The 22,802-nt window shown below is 43.4% G+C and overlaps 1 protein-coding gene across 1 annotated transcript in view; it reads left to right on the forward strand.

Annotated features, from left to right (window-relative positions):
* AKAP6 (A-kinase anchoring protein 6) overlaps positions 1-22,802 on the forward strand; it is a 476,852-nt gene that overhangs the window by 303,641 nt on the left and 150,409 nt on the right. Inside the window, exons 9-10 of the mRNA XM_073577839.1 lie at positions 4,840-4,979; positions 12,771-12,891. Of these exons, the coding sequence (XP_073433940.1) occupies positions 4,840-4,979; positions 12,771-12,891 (261 nt within the window). The remainder of the gene's footprint in view (positions 1-4,839; positions 4,980-12,770; positions 12,892-22,802) is intronic.

Genomic DNA, 22,802 nt, shown 5'->3' on the forward strand with positions numbered 1-22,802 from the left:
GTGCCAGGAAGAAACTGAAAGGAAGATATAGCGCACCTAGTGCGCACAGCACCGCTCTGGCGGATGCCACTAACCACCCAAACTTAGGGCTAGGAAAGCGCATGTATTGCGCATGGCACCGCACTGGCGGTTGCTGCTTGACGCAGTATAGTAGTGCCTTGTGCTGGATGGCACAGTTAGACGCTAACTGTGGTGCAGAGGACTGGATGCACCGTGGCACAATAGACAATGCCACCTGTAGGCACTGACTTATCTCCAATACCCTATACACATGCACAGCCAGAGGGAGAGAGTATATAATGAGTCAGTCACCGGAACGCACACATCCATCTTCACACACACAACTACAAAATACTGTCTATACTAGCGCATGGCCGAGCGGCCATGCAAACCTTTTATAGCAGCGTCCTTCCGGGACCTTCCTGATGGTCCAATCAGAACTGACACGGAACCTGAACATGTGATTCCTGAACTCCAGTGGGAGGTTGAGCCACGGACATGCTCAGTGGAGCGAAAAAGGGACTTAGTCCCAGGAGCTCCTCGCCACTGGCTAGTGCAGGCTGCTATAGCTGAACCAGGGATGGCAGCAGCAACCAACCTGACAGCACCAGCCTGAGCAAGATGCCGGGAACGACATCTTTGCTGAGCAGGCTCCTCTGCGGCCGGGACTGAATGGGAGACCGCAGAATGTAAGGCTCGGGATTCTTCCTGTGCAGAGGGAGAAACCTGACGCCTAACACCCTTTAAGTTGTACTATTCATTAGTGGTCATTACAATTGTTTATGGGGCATCGTCTAGCTTTCCTTAAAGGGAACCTGTTGAGAAGTTTCCCATATAAAGTACAGCTACTACCATTAGGGCCTTTTTAACAGCATACAGGAATGCTGTAAAAAAGTCCCTGATCCAGTCTGCAGATCCTAGAAAAGATCTTTTATTATACTCACGGACTAGGCGGTCCAGGATGACATAGGACGTGTCATCCACACAAAGCAAGGAAGGAGAGCGGCGATCACAAGAAGGGAGGAGATGTCGGACAAGACAAGAGACGCTCATGGGACTGGACCGCCCTGTCTCTGAGTATAATGAAAGCTCTTTTTTTTGATCTGCCAACAGGTTCGGGGACTTTTTTACAGCATTCCTGTATACTGTAAAAAACACTCTTTAATGTTGGTGGTCGTACTTCATATGGGGAAAACCTGGTGACAGGTTCCTTTTAATTGTTGAACAGCAATGTATATATCATAGCTTGGCCAAACAAATTTGTACAGTTTGCACGCACTGCTGGTGCACATGGGCCTTTACGGTATAGAATTGATTTTCATTTGGGCAAAATAATAACCATTTTGCAGCCTAAATGATGGATATTAATCAATTGTTGCTTTTGAAAAAACGAGCTGATTTAAAAACTAGAGATCTTCCAGTGTTTTAGGAAATTAAAGAAGCAACGTATACCCGCCAGATTTTCCATGCAATCTTGAGCTATGCCATTTGGGGGTCTCCACTGATCTCTGCTTACTTTCTGCTGATATGACAGGACCTCCATGCAACCATCAGCAGTCCCAGCAGTGATGTCAACATGTATGCCACTTGATCGCCACTTTTTTTTAATGCTGGACTGCACTTTTAACAAACTCACAAAAAAAGTTAATTTAAGAAAATCTTGTATACAGATATTTTTAAATTCAGAAACAAATGCTCTTGGTTTATGTCCTGATGATCTTGTGTTAAGAGAACATAAAAAAAACTGTTTTGCAAATGTAATAAAATGTGTATTAATATCTATTCAAATTGATAAATAATAGAAAATCCTGCACTCCTCTTTATTGACCCTCATAAGTAAATCTTCTCTGCCTTGCCCCAGCTGTTCAGTGTGCAGAAGTAAGAAATATTTACTCTCTTCATCTACCACAAATCTTATACTTCCCTTCTCCAGGAGGATGAGAAATTTAATATAACAAAAGGCATGTTCCGAGCAGGTCATATTATGCATTGGCCCTCAATATCTGAGCAAATGTAAATAGCATTTTATTTAAAACATCTGTCCGCAGTGGGATAGATGAAGCGCGTGTCTGCCGTCCAGCTGCTGACTTTTAATGCTCCGAATAATAATAAAATAAAAACCCCACTGAAATCCTCAAATCCCCAGGACAAGAATGCAGTATTCAGGATCCAACCAGTGGGTGTTCAAGACATAAACAGTCTTGGATTTTATCTTTTCCAGCGCTGACACTCGGATTTTCGCAGTCAATATCGGAAATAGTCTTTATAGAGGTTCAGGTGAGGCAGACGTATGAGAGATCCAAATCTCAGAGAGATATGCAATCAAAGTGCCTTTTCTCATAATGTATATCCAAGTGATGCTTTACAATGACATACGTGTATACATGTATACATGATACGTGTAAATCTTTACATATGTGGTTAACTCCCCATTAGAAATTCAGATGCCAATAAGACGTGTTATGATCTGGAGGGCAAATCTTAATTCACCAATTAAAACCAGCACATTAAATAAGTGTCAAAAATCCTAAACAGCAGCTTCATTGCATAAAGTTGTAGAAAACTCTTACTGCATCATAACTATTGGCAACCAAGTGGCGCTGTTGGGGGAATTGTGCTGTCAGAGGTCTATGGAATCGGATTTTCGTTTCCATTATTGTAAGGTTGTACAGGTGCTTCTCACAAAATTGGAATATCATCAAAAAATTAATTTCTCTCAGTTCTTCAATACAAAAAGTGAAACTCATATATTATATAGAATCATTGCAAACAGAATGATCTATTTTAAGGGTGTATTTCTGTTAATGTTGATGATTATGGCTTACAGCCTATGAAAACCCAAAAGTCATTATCTCAGTAAATTAGAATATTTTATAACACCAACTTGAAAAAATTATATTAAAATCCAATCCGAATTGTTGGCCTACTGAAATGTATGTTCAGTAAATGCACTCAATACTTGGTCGAGGGCTCCTATTGCATCAATTACTGCATCAGTGCAGCGTGACCTGTAACACTGCTGAGGTGTTATGGAAGCCCAGGTTGCTTTGATATCACCCTTTAGCTTGTCTGCATGTTGGGTCTGGTGTCTCTCATCTTCCTCTTGACAATACCTCATAGATTCTCTATGGGGTTACGGTCAGGCGAGTTTGCTGGCCAATCAAGCACAGTGATAATGTTGTTTTTAAACCAAGTATTAATACTTTTGGAAGTGTGGACAGGTGCCAAGTCCTGCTGGAGAATTAAATTTCCATCTCCAAAAAGCTTGTCGGCAGAGGGAAGCATGAAGTGCTCTAAAATTTCCTGGCAGACGGCTGCGCTGACTTAGATCTTGATAAAACACAGTGGACCTACACCAGCAGATGACATGGCTCCCCAAACCATTTGTCACACTGCAGTGCTGCAGGCGCAGAGTAACACAAACTCCACTAGATTGCAGCAGAGTGGAGAGAGGGCCGAAATCCTGCTTAGAGCAGTCCAGGGGAACTGCAGCGAGGCTACCACCAGGAGGCAGCAGAATAGTCAGACAAGCCGTGTCGATACCAGAGAGTAGCGTAGTACCAAGGGGAATCTCAAACACAGAGTCAGAGGATCGTCAAAAGGTCAGTACCGGTCCGTAGCAGAAGCACCAGAAGGAAGAGACAGAATCAGGTCAGAGCCAAAGCAGAGTCGAGAACTGGGGAATCCAAACATACAGGGACATACAGAGTCGGAGTAGGAGAGGAGTGCACAGACATGGGCAAAGTCAGCTAAATGCAGCATGACAAATCAGTGTTTCACCAGAGCCAGCTACATGTGCCGTAGGCAGGAAATATAACTGGCACTGCACACAGGTTGCAGCACAGATTCATAGTAAACCTGACATCGTAACGAGGCCGGGAAAATTAACCCCTGACATGACCAGACAGGAAGGAGAGACAAAACAAAACCCAGCATGGATTATGACACCATCACTGACTGTGGAAACTTCACACTAGACCTCAAGCAGCTTGGATTGTGTGCCTCTCCACTCTTCCTCCAGACTCTGGGACCTTGATATCCAAATGAAATGCAAAATTTACTTTAATCTGAAAACAACATCTAGGATGACTGAGCAACAGTCCAGTTCTTTTTCTCCTTGGCCCAGGTAAGACTCTTCTGCCGTTGTCTATTGGTCATGAGTGGCTTGACACAAGGAATGCAACACTTGTAGCCCATGTCCTGGATACGTCTGTGTGTGGTAGCTTTTGAAGCAATGACTCCATCATCAGTCCACTTCTTGTGAAACTCTCCCCAAATTTTTGAATGCAAAATTTCTTAACAATCCTTTCAGGGATGCTGTTATCCCAGTTGCTTGTGCACCTTTTTTCTACCACACTTTTCCCTTCCACTCAACTTTCCATTAATATGCTTGGATACAGCTCTCTGTGAACAGCCAGCTTCTTTAGCAATGACTTTCTGTGGCTTACCCTCCTTGTGGAGTCTGTCAATGACTGCCTTCTGGACATCTGTCAAGTCAGCAGTCTTCCCCATGATTGTGGAGCCTACTGAAACAGACTAAGGGACATTTTCAAATGCATAGGAAGCCTTTGTAGGTGGTTTTTGTTAATTATTCAAATTTAATAAGATAATGACTTTTGGGTTTTCATTGGGTGTAAGCTATAATCATCAACATTAACAGAAATAAACACTTGAAATAGATCACTCTGTTTGTAACGACTCTATGTAATGTGAGTTTCACTTTTTGTATTGAAGAGCTAAAATAAATTAACTCTTTGATGATATTCTAATTTTGTGAAAAGCACCTGTATATTGGGTTTGTTTGGAGTCTATGACCTATCTGTTCTCTTCACTGCACAGGTAAATGAACCTCTCAGTTCCTTACAAGCTCAGAGAGATGCAGTAACCAAGATGTCGCTGCAGCTGAGCAGCATGGAGTATACTGAGAAAAGCCATCATTCTGAACTACCTCCGCTGAAAAGTAGTCTGAGATGTGACAGGTGAGAAGATAAGAAGATATCTGTAACACTGTTTAATTATGTGTCTATATCGTCACTTGTAGAACTTTCCCAGTGTGATAATTAGAGCTAGTGATGGGCAGTCCGGCTCTTTGTATTGGATCATTGGCTACATAGGACCCATCACTAATTGGAGCTTCACTAGACATAAACATTTCTTCTCCAACTCAACATCATAGTATTGCAGCATACAGTGGAAATGGAGGTCTCCTGTAACTAAACTTTACAGCAGGACCAAGTGTCATGGTTTGAACAGGGTTCTTGCCCTGTACTCACAGGGTTAAGTGTTCGTGGCCTCTTTCTGGATCTGGGAGGGGTATTTATACTCACTCTTTACCAGGGTTCTCTGTGAGCTATACTGTTGTTCTGGTGTGTCTGACCCCTGGTGTGCGTGTATTCTGCGTTGCTTGTTTGCTTCCCGTGTGTGACCCGGTCCGTTCCCTCACTCTGTACTCCGTTCCTTGTTTTGGCACTATTGTCTTTTCCGGTTCTGACCTCCTGGCTTGGCTATCGTTACTCCGTTACAGTTTGTCCCTATTGTACCGTCTATTGCCCGTTCTGGTTTTCTGATCTTTTGCTACGTCCTGACTATCCATTCTGTCTAACCCTTTGGTACTGTATTGCTATCTCGTGCTTTGACCCGGCTTGATCTGGTTTCTGTCTCTGTCTATGCCCCTTGGTTACATTGTCCAGTAGTTACCTTTCTAGGAGTTTCCCTGCAGCTCCTGGCTCTGTGGCGCGGAGGCCACGCCCCCAGAAGTCACATGCTTCAGGTCCTGTGAGCTTGGAGCATGCATTGTCACCACTGAGACCCCGCTCTGCAGGTATCTTTGTGCACAGTCATTGCACTCAGGACACGCGCACTGGCTCAGTGAGCAAGTGCAGTGCGGTGTTCCTGACACCAAGATGTCAGTGATGGACGCCTCCAGTAGACCCTTGGTTCCCATGATAACTCATCAGTGCTCCATAATCACGTTGTGGGGGTCTGCGGAATAGTAATCACGGTTGCAGAAGAATTTACTGTATATATTTCTTTTGATGTGTTAGAGAACAGCAGCAGAACAGGTAACATTATTACAGGATAGGCACAGAAGAGGGGACATTATAGCAGGAAAAGTTCAGGATTGGGGACATTATTACTGGAAGGGAATTAGATGGGGGCAAAATACCAGGATGGGGGATATTATACCAGGAAGCATATTGAGATACTATTGCAGAAGAGGGATCAGGATGGGAGTCATTATTACAGGAAGTGGCCAGGATCGGGATATTATACCAGGAAAAGGCCCAAGATGGTGGACATTATTTCTGGAAGGGCCCAGAGAGGGGATATCATAGCAGGAAAAGTCCAGGGGGACATAATACCAAGAAGGGGCCCAGGATGGTGGACATTATTACTGGAAAAGTCCAGAAAGGGGACATTATAGCAGGAAAAGTCCAGTATGAGAGACATTATTACTGGAAGGGACCTGGATGGAGACATACCAGGATAGCGATATTATACCAGGAAGGGGCCCAGCATTAGGATAATATTACAGGAGAGGGCTCAGTATGGGAGACATTATTACAGGAAGTGGCCAGGAAGGGGGACATTTTACCAGGAAGAAGCCCAGGATGTTGGATGTTATTACTGGAAGGGCCCAGAAGGGGACATTATAGCAGGAAAAGTCCAGCATGGGAGACATTATTACTGGAAGGGAACTGGATGGGGACATTACTGTAGGATGGGGATATTATACCAGGAAGGATCCCAGGATGAGAGACATTATTACTGGAAGGGGCGCAGAATGGAGGATATATATTACTTATAGGAACCTGGAAGAGAAGATTACACATGATGGGGGACATTATACAAAGAAGGGGACAGGATTGGGATATTATTACAGAAGAGGGATCAGGATGGGAGTCATTATGACAGGAAGTGGCCAGTATATGGATATTATACCAGAAAGAGGCCCAAGATGGTGGACATTATTACTGGAAGGGTCCAGAAGAGGGACATTATAGCAGACAAAGTTCAGCATGGGAGACATTATTACTGGAAGGGAACTTGATGGGAACATTATACCAGGATGGGTATATTATACCAAGAAGAGGTCCAGGAAGGGGGATATTATTATTTGAAGGGGCCCAGGATGGAGAATATACACTGCTCAAAAAAATAAAGGGAACACTTAAACAACAGAATATAACTCCAAATAAATCAAACTTCTGTGAAATCAAACTGTCCACTTATGAAGCAACACTGATTGACAATCAATTTCACATGCTGTTGTGCAAATGGAATAGACAACAGATGGAAACTTTTGGCAATTAGCAAGACACCCTCAATAAAGGAGTGGTTGTGCAGGTGGGGACCACAGACCACATCTTAGTACCAATGATTTCTGGGTGATGTTTTGGTCACTTTTGAATGTTGGTTGTGTTCTCACACTCGCGGTAGCATGAGACGGACTCTACAACCCACACAAGTGGCTTAGGTAGTGCAGCTCATCCAGGATGGCACGTCAATGCGAGCTGTGGCAAGAAGGTTTGCTGTGTCTGTCAGCGTAGTGTCCAGAGTAAATACTGTAGACTTGACACTCAATATGCAGAAAAAATCAGTTCCCTTTTGTTATGCATCCAGACAAAATAAGAATTTCCCATTCTGGTACTTGCCCGGCCTCAAGCTGCTTAGCAGCTGCGACCTGACAAGAGCAGTCACATTCAGCCTAGAATGGCCAGTTACTCTTTATATTTGACGGGTTGGATGCCCGACTTGAGCACCGACAGCAGCATAATTCTCAAGTGCCGTGTTATCTATATCTAACATAGTGTCCAGAGGCTGGAGGCACTACCAGGAGACAGGCCAGTACACCAGGAGACTTGTAGGGGGCCGTAGGAGGGCAACAACCCAGCAGCAGGACTGCTACCTCCGCCTTTGTGCAAGGAGGAACAGGAGGAGCACTGCCAGAGCACTGCAAAATGACCTCCAGCAGGCCACAAATGTGCATGTGTCTGCACAAACGGTTAGAAACCGACTCCATGAGGATGGTCTGAGGGTCCGACGTCCACAGAAGGGGGTTGTGGTAATAGCCCAACACCGTGCAGGATGCTTGTCATTTGCCATAGAACACCAGGATTGGCAGATTCGCCAATGGTGCCCTGTGCTCTTCACAGATTAAAGCAGGTTCACACTGAGCACATGTGACAGACGTGACAGTCTGGAGACGCCGTGGAGAGCGATCTGCTTGCAACATCCTTCAGCATGATTGGTTTGGCAGTGGGTCAGTAATGGTGAGGGGTGGCATTTCTTTGGAGGACTACACAGCCCTCCATGTGCTCGGCAGAGGTAGCCTGACTGCCATTAGGTACCGAGATGAGATCCTCAGACCCCTTGTGAGACCATATGCTGGTGCGGTTGGCCCTGGGTTCCTCCTAATGCAGGACAATGCCAGACCTCATGTGGCTGGAGTGTGTCAGCAGTTCCTGCAAGATGAAGGCGTTGAAGCTATGGACTGGCCTGCCCGTTCCCCAGACCTGAATCCGATTGAGCACATCTGGGACATCATGTCTTGATCCATCTACCAACGTCATGTTTCACCACAGGCTGTCCAGGAATTGGCGGATGCTTTAGTCCAGGTCTGGGAGAAGATCCCTCAGGAGACCATCCGCCGCCTCATCAGGAGCATGCCTAGGCGTTGTACAATAGGGAGGTCATACAGGCACGTAGAGGCCACTCACAATACTGAGCATCTTTTCCTTGTCATGAGGCATTTCCACTGAAGTTGGATCAGCCTGTAATTTGATTTTCCAATTTGATTTTGAGTATCATTCCAAATCCAGACCTCCATGGGATATTCATTTTGATTTACATTGATAATTGTTATGTTTTATTGTTCTGAACACATTCCACTATGCAATGAAAAAAAATTTGCAACTGGAATATTTCATTCAGAGATATCTAGGATGTGGTATTTTAGTGTTCCCTTTATTTTTTTGAGCAGTGAATATTACTGGGACGAGTCAGGAAGGGGACATTACACTAGGATGGGGGACATTATATCAAGAAGGGAAAAACACAGTGAGCACAACTTAAGTAATGGTGCTAAAGGTTAGGTTCCCAAACCAATTAGTTATAGTTATAAACCTAGCACTCAACTTTAGGATATTCAGAAGAATATTTATTGTAGTACGTAAAAAAAGTTTCTGTCAAATTTTGACCTTCTTCAGTTACGTACTGTACCAAATACGTGGTATTAGGTATTAAACCTATTGTGAAGATTCATGTGCTCTTAATTGGGGTGATCCGTCCCACTGCCTGTTATAGTATGCTTATAGAGGCCAGTAGATGAGGCAACATATGCACGTATGCTGGTTACTGGGGAGATCCGTCCCACAGCCTTGTGTCAGCCAGTAGATGGGGTAGGACGTTCCTCCAGACACAGTACCCACTGCATGCGCCTTTTCTGGGCAGCTGCAGGATGCTGTTTTTAGGCTGGGGGGGCCCATATTCATGGCCCTTTACCAGCTTGAGAATAGCAGCCCGCATATGTTATGTGGCGCCCCTGAGGCTCAGTCGCCACAGAGGTACTGCACCTTCTCCTAAGGTGTGGTGCCCCACCAACTAGGTAAGTTGGGAACTCCTTTCCACACTCCAACACCTGCACCCACACACAGGATAGTTCAGCAATGGACCAGATTGCGGCTCCATGCATAGAGGGTAACAGAGCACCTTTCGTGGGTCCTTGCTTCGTAACACGAGATGTGCTGGGAGGTGGGTGGAGTTAGAGATATAAAAGAGTGGGAAAGTTTAGAATTACAGGTCAGTCTGACGGGAGGTCAGGCGGGAGAAGGACAGTCAGTCAGGAGAGTCTGAGGATGGGTCTGAGAGGGAAGGAGATCCCTAGGAGAGGAGAGAGAAGGAGTGCTGCAGCTGCCTCAGTGATCTGAGCCAGCTGGCACGGGAAAGGAACACAAGGAGAAAGACGTAGAACTGCAACCTAAGCTTCCATAAGAGAGAGAAGCACGGAATGAAGGAGTAGGAGAACAGAAAGGAGTTGTGGGTTGGAAGAGGAACCCTGCCTATAGGTTCTCAGCGCAAGGCCGGGGCCCGGTCCCCGAGGTTGTATGGACACTTATGGTTCTGCAGCAGACACCGGTGGAGTAGTTGGCTGTAAATGCACTACTCCCATCCAAGACTTGGGGCACAACAGCAACTGAATAGAGAGCCAGGACTCTGGAGAAAGGAGTCCCCGAGAGAGGCTACAGCTGTCTGTCATACAAGTAGAGTTGTTAGGAACATCTGACAGGAGGAACTTCAGAGTACCACGGTACTGGAGCTCTTCACACTAAAAGGCGCAATAGAGGAGTCATTCAAGAAAGGTACATGTTGGCGGAGTGTTGGAGAGGAGAAGCCTGACTTGCCAGGGAGGTTAATTGAGTCTCTGCCCCGGAGGACACGGCACGGAGGCAGGCACCGGTGAGTAAAGCTTTGGAACTGTAAGCCCTGGTGTCTTCCATTTATCTGTGCGCCAACGCCGTCAGCACCGCTACATCTGAGTACCAGCATTCCTCACACCGCCTGCGCCTATACACTGCCCTGGGGTTACAGCTTCACCTGTGGGGAGCTACACCATCTATGCTGCAACCCACCATCAGCCCCAGAGGATCTGCACGCAGCGTTGGCTTAACATCTTGCTTTCCAAACACCACAGGTGGCGCCACGAACTATTCCATTCCACTTAAACTACATAACATTGCACCATTACTTGGGCGCCCAGGGCCACGGACCAGGTCACCGCTGCTGTGACACATCCCACTGACACCGGCCCGGTACCGAGTACCCCACAGCCCTGGGACGGGGCAACCCAGTTAGTTTTGCTGGGTTGGTTCAAAATATAAGGGGGATCCCACGTTGGTTTTTATTTCATTCATTCTTCTCTGCTCGCGCTGTTGCCGGCAGAGCAGGGAGAATGACAGCTGCGTTCAGCACCACATGCAGGGGAACAGCGCTTACTGTAGCGCTACTTCCCCTGTGGCTGTCCGTGTGGTACTGATGCGGCACAAGGACGGCACACATGTGCCATATGTAGTACAGACACGAACACACAGACACACGGACACAGATATCTCCGGTACCGTTTGTCTCCGGTATCGGAAATATGTGGACGTGTGAAACCAGCCTTAGGGGTATATCGCTATACACTGTGTTTGTGAGTGGTGCTGCAGGCTGGCTTCCATAAAAGTGAATTTAAGAAAGCTGCTGTATCCTCAATGAGCTAAACAGCAGGGGTGCTGGATAGGTTCTTAAACATTGAGGTCAAAGAAAAAAAACCTTTAAAGGGGTTTTCCACTATGTTGCTAAATTTAATAAATGGAAGCCATAAAATTGAAAATAAAAGCCATAAAAATCTTACACTCACTACGTCTCTGTCTGTGTAATCAAACAGATAAAGCAGCACTCTGTAGCGCTATAGCATGCAAACATGAAATATGAAACTTGAATTCCATTACTGCACTAGAAATATGAAAAATTGAGAATGCTTAGCGCATAAATTGGCCAATTCATGTGTACCTGGTAGCCACGGTAAGGCGATTCTCGTTTGCCAGGACGTAATGCCAATCCTCTCTTAGACAGACTACAACTCTCTGGGAACCTAAGGTGAATCCTCTCTTGGACTGAAGTCTATATCTCTATCGAGGGTTAGAATCCTGGTGCAAATAAAACGCCGGAGGCTAAGGGGCGGAGTGCTCAGTCAGCAGTCTAATGCACACAAACATTGTAAAAGCTGACCGTCACATCCAAACAGAAATCAGGTATGGACAGGTGCCTATCTAGAGTCGCCAACTCATATACAATCAAACAAATAAGGCAGCACTCTGTAGCACTATAGCATGCAAACATGATATATGAAAATTGAATTGCATTACTGCACTAGAAATAGCACTAGGAGTGCTGCCTTATCTGTTTGATTGTATATGAGTTGGCGACTCTAGGTAGGCACCTGTTCAGACCTGATTTATGTTTGGATGTGATGGTCAGTTTTTTTGATGTCTATGTCTGTGTAATGTCATCTGTCTGTCCGTTTCTATATTCATGTTGTATCATCTGTGTGCATACTGGCGTTATGATTCACTTTTTACTGCTGTGGATGTTACTTGTTTGATTATGGACATACTGTATATTATGTGCATATACATGAGAAAATCTATTCTTTATTATTTGCACTACCTCTTCCTCCAGCACTTATCTATGAAGTGATCATAATTATGATCCTTTACTATTCATTATATGTACTATACTTGCTCTTAGTATTTGATTATGAAATGCTAAATGTAGTAGTTTATGTGCAGCTTTATACTTATATACTGCACATTATAAAAATATACCTATCTCTTTATTAACATTCACTACCTCTCTATTTACTATATTTATATTGATGCGGCATCTATAATTATCGTTCGATTAATATTGTGACTTGAAAAATACCATGATTTAATATACTTTTCTGGACGACTTTGGTAAATCTGAATATGTGGGCACCATTTTTCAGGTGATAATTGTATTACATATAGATATAATATAGGACTCAATCATGCTCTCCTGTAACACTTATCCCTTGAATGTTTAAACGTTTTTATCATGTTGGTTTTGATTTAATAAAAATTACATTGAATTTAAAATAGTCCCTCTTGCTTATAGGATTTTGTTCTATTTTTGAGCTATTCTATGCTATTTGCCCCTTTATAGAATTAAATATCTTCTAATAACACTGCTCTTTTTCTCTGCAGTGTACAGGACTTGGAGGGAGAATGCCAAGAATTTTGGGACTGGCTTCTTGACATGGAGGCTACTGTGCAGAACAGTCTTGGATTACTGGTGTCTGAAGAGCAACATCTACAAATGTGCAAGGTGGATCAATAATGTCCTAGCCTTATAATGTGTGAATGTTGGTGATCTCGAAACAACATCATATCACTATTTATCATGACCTGGTACATGACTACAGTTGAGCGAATTTGTTCGGATTCGGTCGCCGAATCTGAATTTGCCATTTTCGTGCCATATTGGTACCCTATTCAAGCCAAATGTACTGTATGTTTGATGATCGGTTCCGAATATATTTGTTAATCTCTACTTCCATTGACTCTAATGACGTTTGGCTGTTTTCGTCGAATATTGCAAAAACAATATTCGATGCCGATCGTATTCAGAACAGAATCTGAACAAATTCGCTCAGCTCTATACATGACCACGATTCAGTAGACTTAGAACGTAACTAACACTAACATTGCTTCCATTGAACAATTTTATTGCATATTTTTCCTCAATTGTATGTAAAGGTTATCATGTATGAATACGAATCTGAACCAGTCGGCTTATGGAAACTATCTAGATTAAAGGGGCCTTCCCATCTTCAAGATCCTGTCCCAATATGTAGTAGGTGTAATAATAATAATATTAGCAATTAGCTCCAATTAGAAATGAAGTATAGTTCTTCTGATTCGCTATATTGCTAACCCCTGTGCAGGAGCTTAGGTATCCATGGTTACGACCACTAACAACTAACTGTCAATATATGGTCGTAACCTAAGCTCATGCAAAGCCCTGCATATGGGGATAGTGACACAGCGAATCAGAAGAACTATACTACATTTCTAAATGGAGGTATTGTCATGTCGGACGCTGTTCACACCACAGCGTCCGGCAGGCAGCGGTAGTTCCATCTCCGTCCACTATAGCCTCAGTGGCGCCGGCTTGATTTTACTCAGGTTATCTGGGGTTAATCTAGCTGGAAATCAGGTGGGATGTTTGGTCACGCCCACGGTCTTTAAATAGTCGTGCTGGCCTGTGGGCGTCGCCGATTATAGCTTGTGTTTTGTGCCAAGTGGTTCCGGTCTGGAGTGGAGGTGTTGGAGAGAGAAATTCATATCTGGTGTCGTATGATCCGTTGTTACCTTTTCGCCTTCCTATATTTGTGCTTTGTTTTGCCCTGTTCACATTATAGTATTGTCCTGTGTGTATGCGGCGCGGTGCGGTTTGAGTTCTCCCTGTCTGTCATTACTGTGTGAGTTTTGGTGGTTTGACAACTCACTGGGTGGAGGGTGGAGGGTTCAGCTTAGGGCTGAGCAGGAGATAAGGAGAGGCTGGAGGCTCAGGCATTTGCACCTTTAGCAAAAACCCTGGGTTGAGGGTCAGACAGGGTTTTCCCTAGTTTGAGGGACTCCGCAGGGGCCCGGGTTTGTCAGCCTCCTTCGACCTAAGCCTCGCATAACAGGTATTTGCTAATATTATTATTATTACACCTACTATATACTGGGATACGATCTCGGAGATGAAAATACCCCTATAATGACTTTTTTGTTACTGTCATGGTTTGACCTATAGAGGTCCATCCCTGGTTGTGTAATACTGGTTTTCTGTTATGGCATATGACTGACATCTGAAAAGAGCTATGTCTCTCAAGTAGTTATATCTCAGTGAGGATATCTCACATTTCATAAAACCTCCTGTAGTTCAGTGTAATACACAGCAAACGTTGCTGCCGTGCCACACTGCTGGCACATGAATGGAAGCGTATTTTAGAAACAGTTATAGCTCAGAAACAGTAACAACTGTGTAGGGAAATCTCCGATGTACGTAATATCTCAGTAGGACTGCGGTATCTCCGAAGCAGTAATATCTAAGTAGGGATACCTAACAAGCATTCGGGTATTTGAGGCTCTCTAATTGACAGGCTGTGAGGCGGGCATGTAATGGAAGCTTGCAGGATGACTTTAGAGTATTGGAATAATCGCTAAATATTCTTTTCACAGGCCAGGACTATTTACATCTTGCTGTAATAAGCCGATCTATTTAGAAGGGGGTGATGTCATAAATAGTAATGTATAGTTTGTGAGTTGGGATTATTGGCGTGATATTTATGCAACTAATGATAGTGATGATCCTTTTAAAGGGAATCTGTCACCCATTTTTAGTGATATCATGTAAAGATATCATTCAATAGTGTGTCACATAAGGATTCTATTAGGACATTTGATTCCCCCTGACCCCGCACCTTTGATGCATAAATACCTTTTTTATCTTGGTTGAGATGTATGTAAATCGCCATGGTCTGGTCCGATGGGCGGGGCCACTTCCCATATTCAACTTCAGAGGGAACTTACTGAGACGGTTAAGTCTTTTCAGGGTTCTATCACACAATCAACCTGCAAGCACTCAGACCCCATGGATGTCTTTTTACATTCTCCTGATCCTATGTTCAGGCTCCCAGATACTTTCTCCAGAGAAAAGGAGAAGTTCTGTACATTCAGGGAGAGTTGTAAGCTGATTTTCCTTAGACTGCGATCCTCAGGTGATGAAAGTCAACGGGTGGGGATAATTATTTCTTGACTCCGGGAGGGTCCTCAAACTTGGGCTTTTTCTTTACCTGTTACTGCCCCTGAACGTGTGCCTGTGCATAGGTTCTTTGAGGCTATAGGACTGATTTATGAAGAACCAGATCCGGTCAGGGTGGCAGAGGACACGATCTTGGGTCTCTCCCAGGGTAAACTCACTGCCGAATCGTATTGTTCTGAGTTTAGACAGTGGTCCACCGAGGTGTCCTCTGCACTAAGATGTCAGTTCAGGAGAGTACTGTCAGATCATCTTAAGGAGGCTCTGGTTCTAAATCCACCACCCAGCTCCTTGGAGGAGGCAATGACTCAGGCCATTCATATGGATCGGTGGTTGCGGGAGAGAGGAGTAATTCAGCGAGAGGTTCCTTTATATCCTACTAAATCCGATGTGATGCCATATACGGAACCTATGGAGGTTGGGACTACTAACCTCAAGGAGGAGAGGACGCGACGACGTGAAGGGAGATTATGTTTTTATTGTGGAAGTCCTGGACATTGGAAAAAGGCCTGCTCCTCTTGCCCACTGACTGACAAGTTGTCGGTAAACGCCTAAGTCTGGGTGATTGTCGAGGAGTTTATCCAGACTCTCAGGTACCTTTTTTCTCATTTCAAAAGATTTTGTTGGAGGTGGAACTTTGTTGTGGGGATGGTTTCATACCCACTTCAGCTTTTGTGGACTGTGGGTTGTCCATGAACTTCATTGAATCGAGCTTGGTGTCCAAGAGTAAGATAGAGACAGTTAGGCTTGAAAACCCAATCCATATCATTTCCATTGATAAGACACCACTGGTTAAGAATATTGTCAAGTTTGTCTCTGAGGAGTTTCTCCTCAAGGTGGGTTCCTTGCATCAGGAACGAATTTCATGTTATGGTCTGGATAATCTTCCAGCGGGACTGGTGTTGGGAATCCCCTGGTTACAAGTGCATAATCCTGCTATTGACTGGGAATCTCGGGATATTGTGAAATGGGGTCCTAATTGTTGAAATGGTTGTCTTTCTGCTGTTCTGGTGTCGTCCGTTAGTTTGAAGAGTAGTTCGGGATTTTGAGGACGTGTTTTCCAAAAGAGAGGCTGAGTTCTTGACACCACATCACCCCTATGATTGTACTATTAATCTCATTCCGGGTGATAAATTGCCCAAGGCCAGTTTGTACAATCTTTCTGGCCAGGAACGTGCCGTTATGAAAGATTATATCTCAGAAAGCTTACATAAAGGTCACATCCACCCCTCTGTCTTGCGTGTGGCTGCTGGATTCTTTTTTGTCAAAAAGAAAGATGGTGGTTTACACCCTTGCCTTGATTTTCAGGAACTAAATAAAGTTACGGTGAGAAATACCTACCCTCTCCTGCTTATTCCAGAATTTTACAATCAATTATCTGGGGCTAAGTGGTTTTCCAAGTTGGACCTCAGGGGAGCATATAATTGTCATGATCCACGTTTTCATTTTTCTATCACCTTTCAGCCTGGTTCCAAGAATATCAAGACCAGTGCCTTATCTTGCAGCCTTGATCCGATATCACCTCCAGATCCTCCTTCCATCATTCTTCAACATGGGGTGGTTGTGGCTGGGGTATCCTCCGAATTGGAACTTGAAATTCGTGAGGCTCAATCTCTTGCTCCTCCGTCATTGCCCGATAACAAGCTCTTCGTCCCAGTTCAGTATCGGTTGAGGATGCCCTGGGAGTTCCACAAATCTGTTCTCAGTGGACACCCGGGAGTCGTGGCCACCCGAAGCGCTATTGCTAGACTGTTTTGGTGGTCCTCCATGTCTTCTGACATTGCTGTGTTTGTATCTGCTTGTAATATGTGTGCTCGTGCTAAAGTCTCCCATAACTAGACGGCCGGAGAATTGGTGCCATTGAAAATTCCGGATAGACCTTGGACTCACTTGTCCATGGATTTTATCACTGATATTCCTCCTTCCAATGGCAAAACAGTGGTCTGAGTTGTGGTGGACAGATTTAGCAAACAGGCACATTTTGTTCCTTTGGCAGGACTACCTAATGCGGAAACATTATCTAAGTTGTTTATTGAGCACGTTGTGAGGTTGCATGGCATGCCTCTGAATTTGGTGTCTGACAGAAGGGTGCAGTTCGTATCCAAATTTTGGAGGTCGTTTTGTTGCAAGAGATTGGGTATTAGCTTGACCTTCTCCTCTGTCTACCATCCCGAGACCAACAGTCAGATGGAGAGGATCAATCAGTCTCTAGAACAGATTTTTCTGTGTCTTGCCACATCCCAGCAGGATGATTGGTGTTACTCATTGCCCATGGCTGAGTTCGCATTTTATAATCAGGTTAATCAGTCCACTGGCACCTCTCTGTTTTTCTGTAACTACGGTTTTCACCCCCATTTTGGTGAATTTTTCAGGCTGGATTCGGGGTGTCCAGGGGCTGATGCGGTGGTTCAACGGTTGGGGGAGGTTTGGAGGGAGGTCCAGAAGAACATTGGGGTGGCTCAGGGCATACAGAAACATTTTGCTGATAAGCGATGATTGGTAGGACCTAAGTTTCTGGTAGGAGATAAAGTGTGTGGTTGCCACAGGAAACAACAAATATTTCCAGCGGATTCTTCCTACTTGACAATTAAAATCCATTTTATTATTTCATCTTTACAAAATATTCCATTTAGCAGAAATCCTTGTTATACACAGGGGGATCAGAAAAAAAGGGCACACTGCTGCTTTATGTGTACAGACAATGCGTTTCGACCTTCTTAGGTCTTCTTCTATGTCTTCAAAGTGTAGTTGTCTACCAAGAACATACGTCTGAAACTTCCTTCCGTTAAGCTGGGTCCCAAGTTTATTGGTCCTTACGACATCATTGAGGTTGTCAACCCAGTTGCCTTTCGTTTAGTCGTTTCGTATCCCAATGTGTTCCATAGGTCCCTTCTTACATCATTCGTACCTTCCTCTAAGGAGTCTCTACCTCCTCTGACTCCTGTTTCTGTGGATGGACAAACTGAGTATGAAGCTGAACGTATTATTGATTCACGGATGGTTCGCAGTTCGCTTCAGTACTTGGTACACTGGAGGGGTTACGGGCCTAAGGATCGATCTTGGGTCCCGACGCGATCAGTCCATGCTAATCGGTTGGTTCAGGCTTTTCCTGGTTTATCATATGATGTTTGTGGGGTACTCCACATTGACTTCCCCCCCAACAGTTGTCTGCCTGCAGATTTCTCCAATTTGGAAACACGTAAATGCTCTGCCAAGCAACATGTTCACCTAAATAAGGCAGTGAGAGGAGAGATCTGCTGGGTGAAGCGCTCAGTCGGGTATGGGCACTGTAGGTATGGATAGTGACCCCTTGATTCACCGGCCCTTGGTTCACTTCTTATGTTCTGCAACAAATCACAAGAATATGTAACACTGATTTTTGTCCGTCCTTAGGAAGCCGGTCATTACTATGCTGTCTACCGTTCATATGCAGCAATCATCATTGCTACGACTTTCTGGTGACACCATTTTTTATCAAAGCAAATTAATTTTAATAATGATACTGCAGTTATAGTCAGTTGAAAACAAATGCCATGGGTCATTTTCACATAGTGATTATGAATAGATGTTGTCACGATTAACCCTGCGTTAGGCTCATCTCTGTCGCACCACAGTTTGTGCACAGGTTAGAAAATTGCCTATAATTTCTAGTTGTCTCAATTTCAGGGCTCTAAAAGTAATAAGTGACCTTCATAGAGATGTATTAAAAGACAGTGTATGAAATCAAATGCAAAAACACCCCAGCTCATTTAATAACCATAAAAGTAATAAAACAAAAAGTATCCAAATTTCACAACCACCACCTAATAGCCTCCAGTTTTCAGAACTTAACTATTACTAGAATGGCGGTAAAATTGAGTGGGGGCTTTCAAGCAGCACTTAAAGATGGCAAGGTTCTGGGAGTGGCAGGATCATCTGCCGCCTCGGAGAGGAGGAAGAAATGAAAACGCGGGATCTGTGCCTATTAGGCCAGTTGTGCTTGATGCAGGGTTAATTCAGCCTACCTACCCCTATTGTGGCTTGTAATATACTGTAAAATGATAAGTCAGAGTGTGGGATATGCTCTATATTGTAACATCAAACTATAGGTCTCTCAGATGTAAATATGAATAATGTTTTAATCAAGTTTCTATATGATGAGCCTCCATAGTACACCACTTACTGCCCCTGGCATTTGATGTATCAAAAGCTATGCCCGGCTGCTCTTTTTTGCATGTGGCCCCAACAGTACCATGGCCAATCTACGCTGCGTACAAGGCTGTCTTATAAGATTCTGTTTTTTATCTCATACTTCTAGTAGTGAAGGGTGTTCCTTGCCTCTGTAAATAAGTGGAGGGTTCAACTTTCTGTGGACCACACAATTAAACCAGCATCTGGCAATTATTTACAACATGGAGAATGATCTAGTTCTCTGTGCAAAGGACAAATTGTTGCTAAGAGAAATTCTCATTGCAACTTGCCTTAAATAAAAGATCAGTGTCCACTTGCCTATTTCCAGTTTTACATCCCCAAATTCTGAAGGCACTAGATGCCCCATAAACAACAGATAACTGCCGGCAGAACGATGTCATGACAAGCAGCTGCTTCCCTCAACTCTGCTGATCACAGGACCACCCTCTCTGCCAATGCTTCTGTGTTCTCTTACAAAAGAGCCACTGCTAAATTCCTCTGGCAGTGGCTTATCAACAAAAGGATTGGCAGTCCGAAATTAGACATGGCGGATCCTTATCTCCCCTAACATTGGACAATGGAAGATGTTCTGCCTGCAGTATGCAAACTGTATGATCCTGTTAACAGATATTTGCTTCCATATAATTTGCAATGGACCATGCAAAAGGTTTTTAGTCTTTAAGCTCCCCGTACACATTAAACAGCTTTCAATTGAACATTGGTTCAGCGGATAATTTGTTTGGCAGCAATCTTGCCCAACTCACTCTACCAAGTGCTCTCTATGAGAGAGCAGCTGCCAAACTTCTCTGGCAGTTACTTATCTCTAGAGGAGAAAAGGATCATCAGTCTGAAAATGGTCATACCAGAATCTTAAATCATCTGTCAGGGGGTCCCCATACACTCCTAGATTGTTGGACAATCCTACATTGCGTTTGGTCGATGTTACTCTAATGTGTATGGGCCTTTCCATCCTTCAAGTATGCCACCCCTTAAAGAGGGCCTTTTGTTATATAAAGCATGTTGATAGGAAATGTCATAAATATCCCCCAAAAGTGCAATGTTCGCTATACATTTATCAAGGGCGTCACTACAATAAGTGAAGGTGTTACAATCGCACCTGAACTATGGAGCCTAAGGGGCTCAAAAAGTCCCTTTGGCCTATATGAATAGACCAGTATTATTAAAGACTTGCAATAATTGGGGGCCCCATAGGAGCTTTTGCATTGAGACCAATGAGATTCAAGTGACTCCACTGGCAGGCATGACTACATCTCCATGTCTACCAGCCATAACACCAAGCAGTTCAGAAAATGCCTGTTCTGGAGACAGTTGTGGTGACCGCATGTATCAGACATTTCAGAATATTTATATGTCATTTTACCCTATAGCATAAGCCCCTTCCCAAGGTATGCCTACAGGTAAATCCAGAGCCGCCTGCTCTATGAAAACGTTTATCCTTCAAGCAGCTCCAAGGAGACATCAAGTGTGACCCAAGAACCTTGTATTTTCTCAGTCAATTACCTAAGGCTTTAGTAAGGTGTGCCTCTCTTAGTAAATAGATTTATGCCGACGTATTGCACATAGAAACTTATTTTAATGAAATAAAGCTATAACACAGACATGTCAGGTGCTGAAAGGGTTTAAAGATTTTTTGACCAAAGCAAGCAATAAAGAAAAAAATTAGCAATGACAAAGAATAGGGTAGAAACATAGAAACATAAGGAAGAGAGAGCGGGGGGGGGCATCTTCCATCCGAAATACCAACCTTCCATAAATCAAGCTCATTTAGGCAATTTTATGGATGTAAATCTATAAACTGTCATGTCAGAATCACTGAGAACATATGGTGTATTTCACCGACCAGATTGCTACTCATAAAACCTAAAATTGATAACCAGCAAGAAAAAATACAGGAAAAAATCCTCACACTTTTAATTTCATTAAATCCCCAGGTTACCTCTCATTCTTCTCTGCTTATCTTTTCTTTTGCTTATATTGATATTTAATATGTTTGTTGTGTTTTGCAGAGATAAAGGTGAATTCTTTGTACCATCTTAGGACAGTTCTATACAGTACATATAACTTGAGATTTTACAGTGTGAAACCATCTAAGTATGTATCTGACCATAGCTTATCAGTCTCTAGTAGGACCACATTGTTACAGCCAATGTCCATCCTTTAATGGTATTTTGTTTATATATATATATGTACAGCTCTGGCAAAAATTAAGAGACCACTTCCAAATGTTCAGTTTGTCTGATTTTTCTCTTTATAGGTATATTTTTGAGTAAAATGGAAATTGTTATTTTAGTCTACAAACTTCTGACAACATGTCTCTGAATTTCCAAGCAATAAGTTCTGTTTTTTTCTCTGAAAAGGAGAAATGGTCAAAATTAAAAAAAAAACAGTGCTTTCAGACTTCAAATAATGCAAAGAAAACAAGTTCTTAATCATTTAGAAACAACAATGCTAATGTTTTAACTCTGGAAGAGTTCTGAAATCAATATTTTGTGGAATAATCATGATTTTTAAAAACAGTGTTCATGCGTCTTGGCATGCTTTCTACCAGTCTTTCACACTGCTTCTGGTGCAAAAATTTAAGCAGTACTTCTTCGTTTAATGGCTTGTGACTATCCATCATCCTCTTGATTACATTCCAGAGGTTTTTTTAGGTTTTCAATGGGGTTCAGTCTGGAGAACGGGCTGCCCATGACAGGGTTTGTTTTGATGTGGTGGTCTCTTAATTTTTGCCAGAGTTATATATATATATACTGTATATATGTCTCTGAGCTCCTTGGCCAGTTCCTTTGACCTCATGATTCTCATTTGATCTGACATGCACTGTGAGCTGTGAGGTCTTATATAGACAGGTGTGTGACTTTCCAAATCAAGTCCTATCAGTTTAATTAAATACAGCTGGACTCCAATGAAGGAGTAGCACCATCTCAAGGAGGATCACAAGGAAATAGACAGAATGTAAGCAATTATGACCATGTGATATTTCAGTTTTTCTTTTTTAATACATTTGGAAAGATTTCTACAGTTCTGTTTTTTTCAGTCAAGATGGGGTGCAGAGTGAACATTAATGAGAAAAAAATGAACTTTTTTGAATTTACCAAACTGCTGCAATGAAACAAAAAGTGAAAAATTTAAAGGGGTCTGAATACTTTCCGTACCCACTGTGTATATGTGTATATACAGGGTGGGCCATTAATATGGATACACCTAAATAAAATGGGAATGGTTGGTGATATCAA

The sequence above is a fragment of the Dendrobates tinctorius genome, unplaced genomic scaffold (assembly GCF_039654945.1).
Source record: "Dendrobates tinctorius isolate UK_male_01 unplaced genomic scaffold, ASM3965494v1 ptg000057l, whole genome shotgun sequence".
Lineage (NCBI taxonomy): Eukaryota > Metazoa > Chordata > Amphibia > Anura > Dendrobatidae > Dendrobates > Dendrobates tinctorius.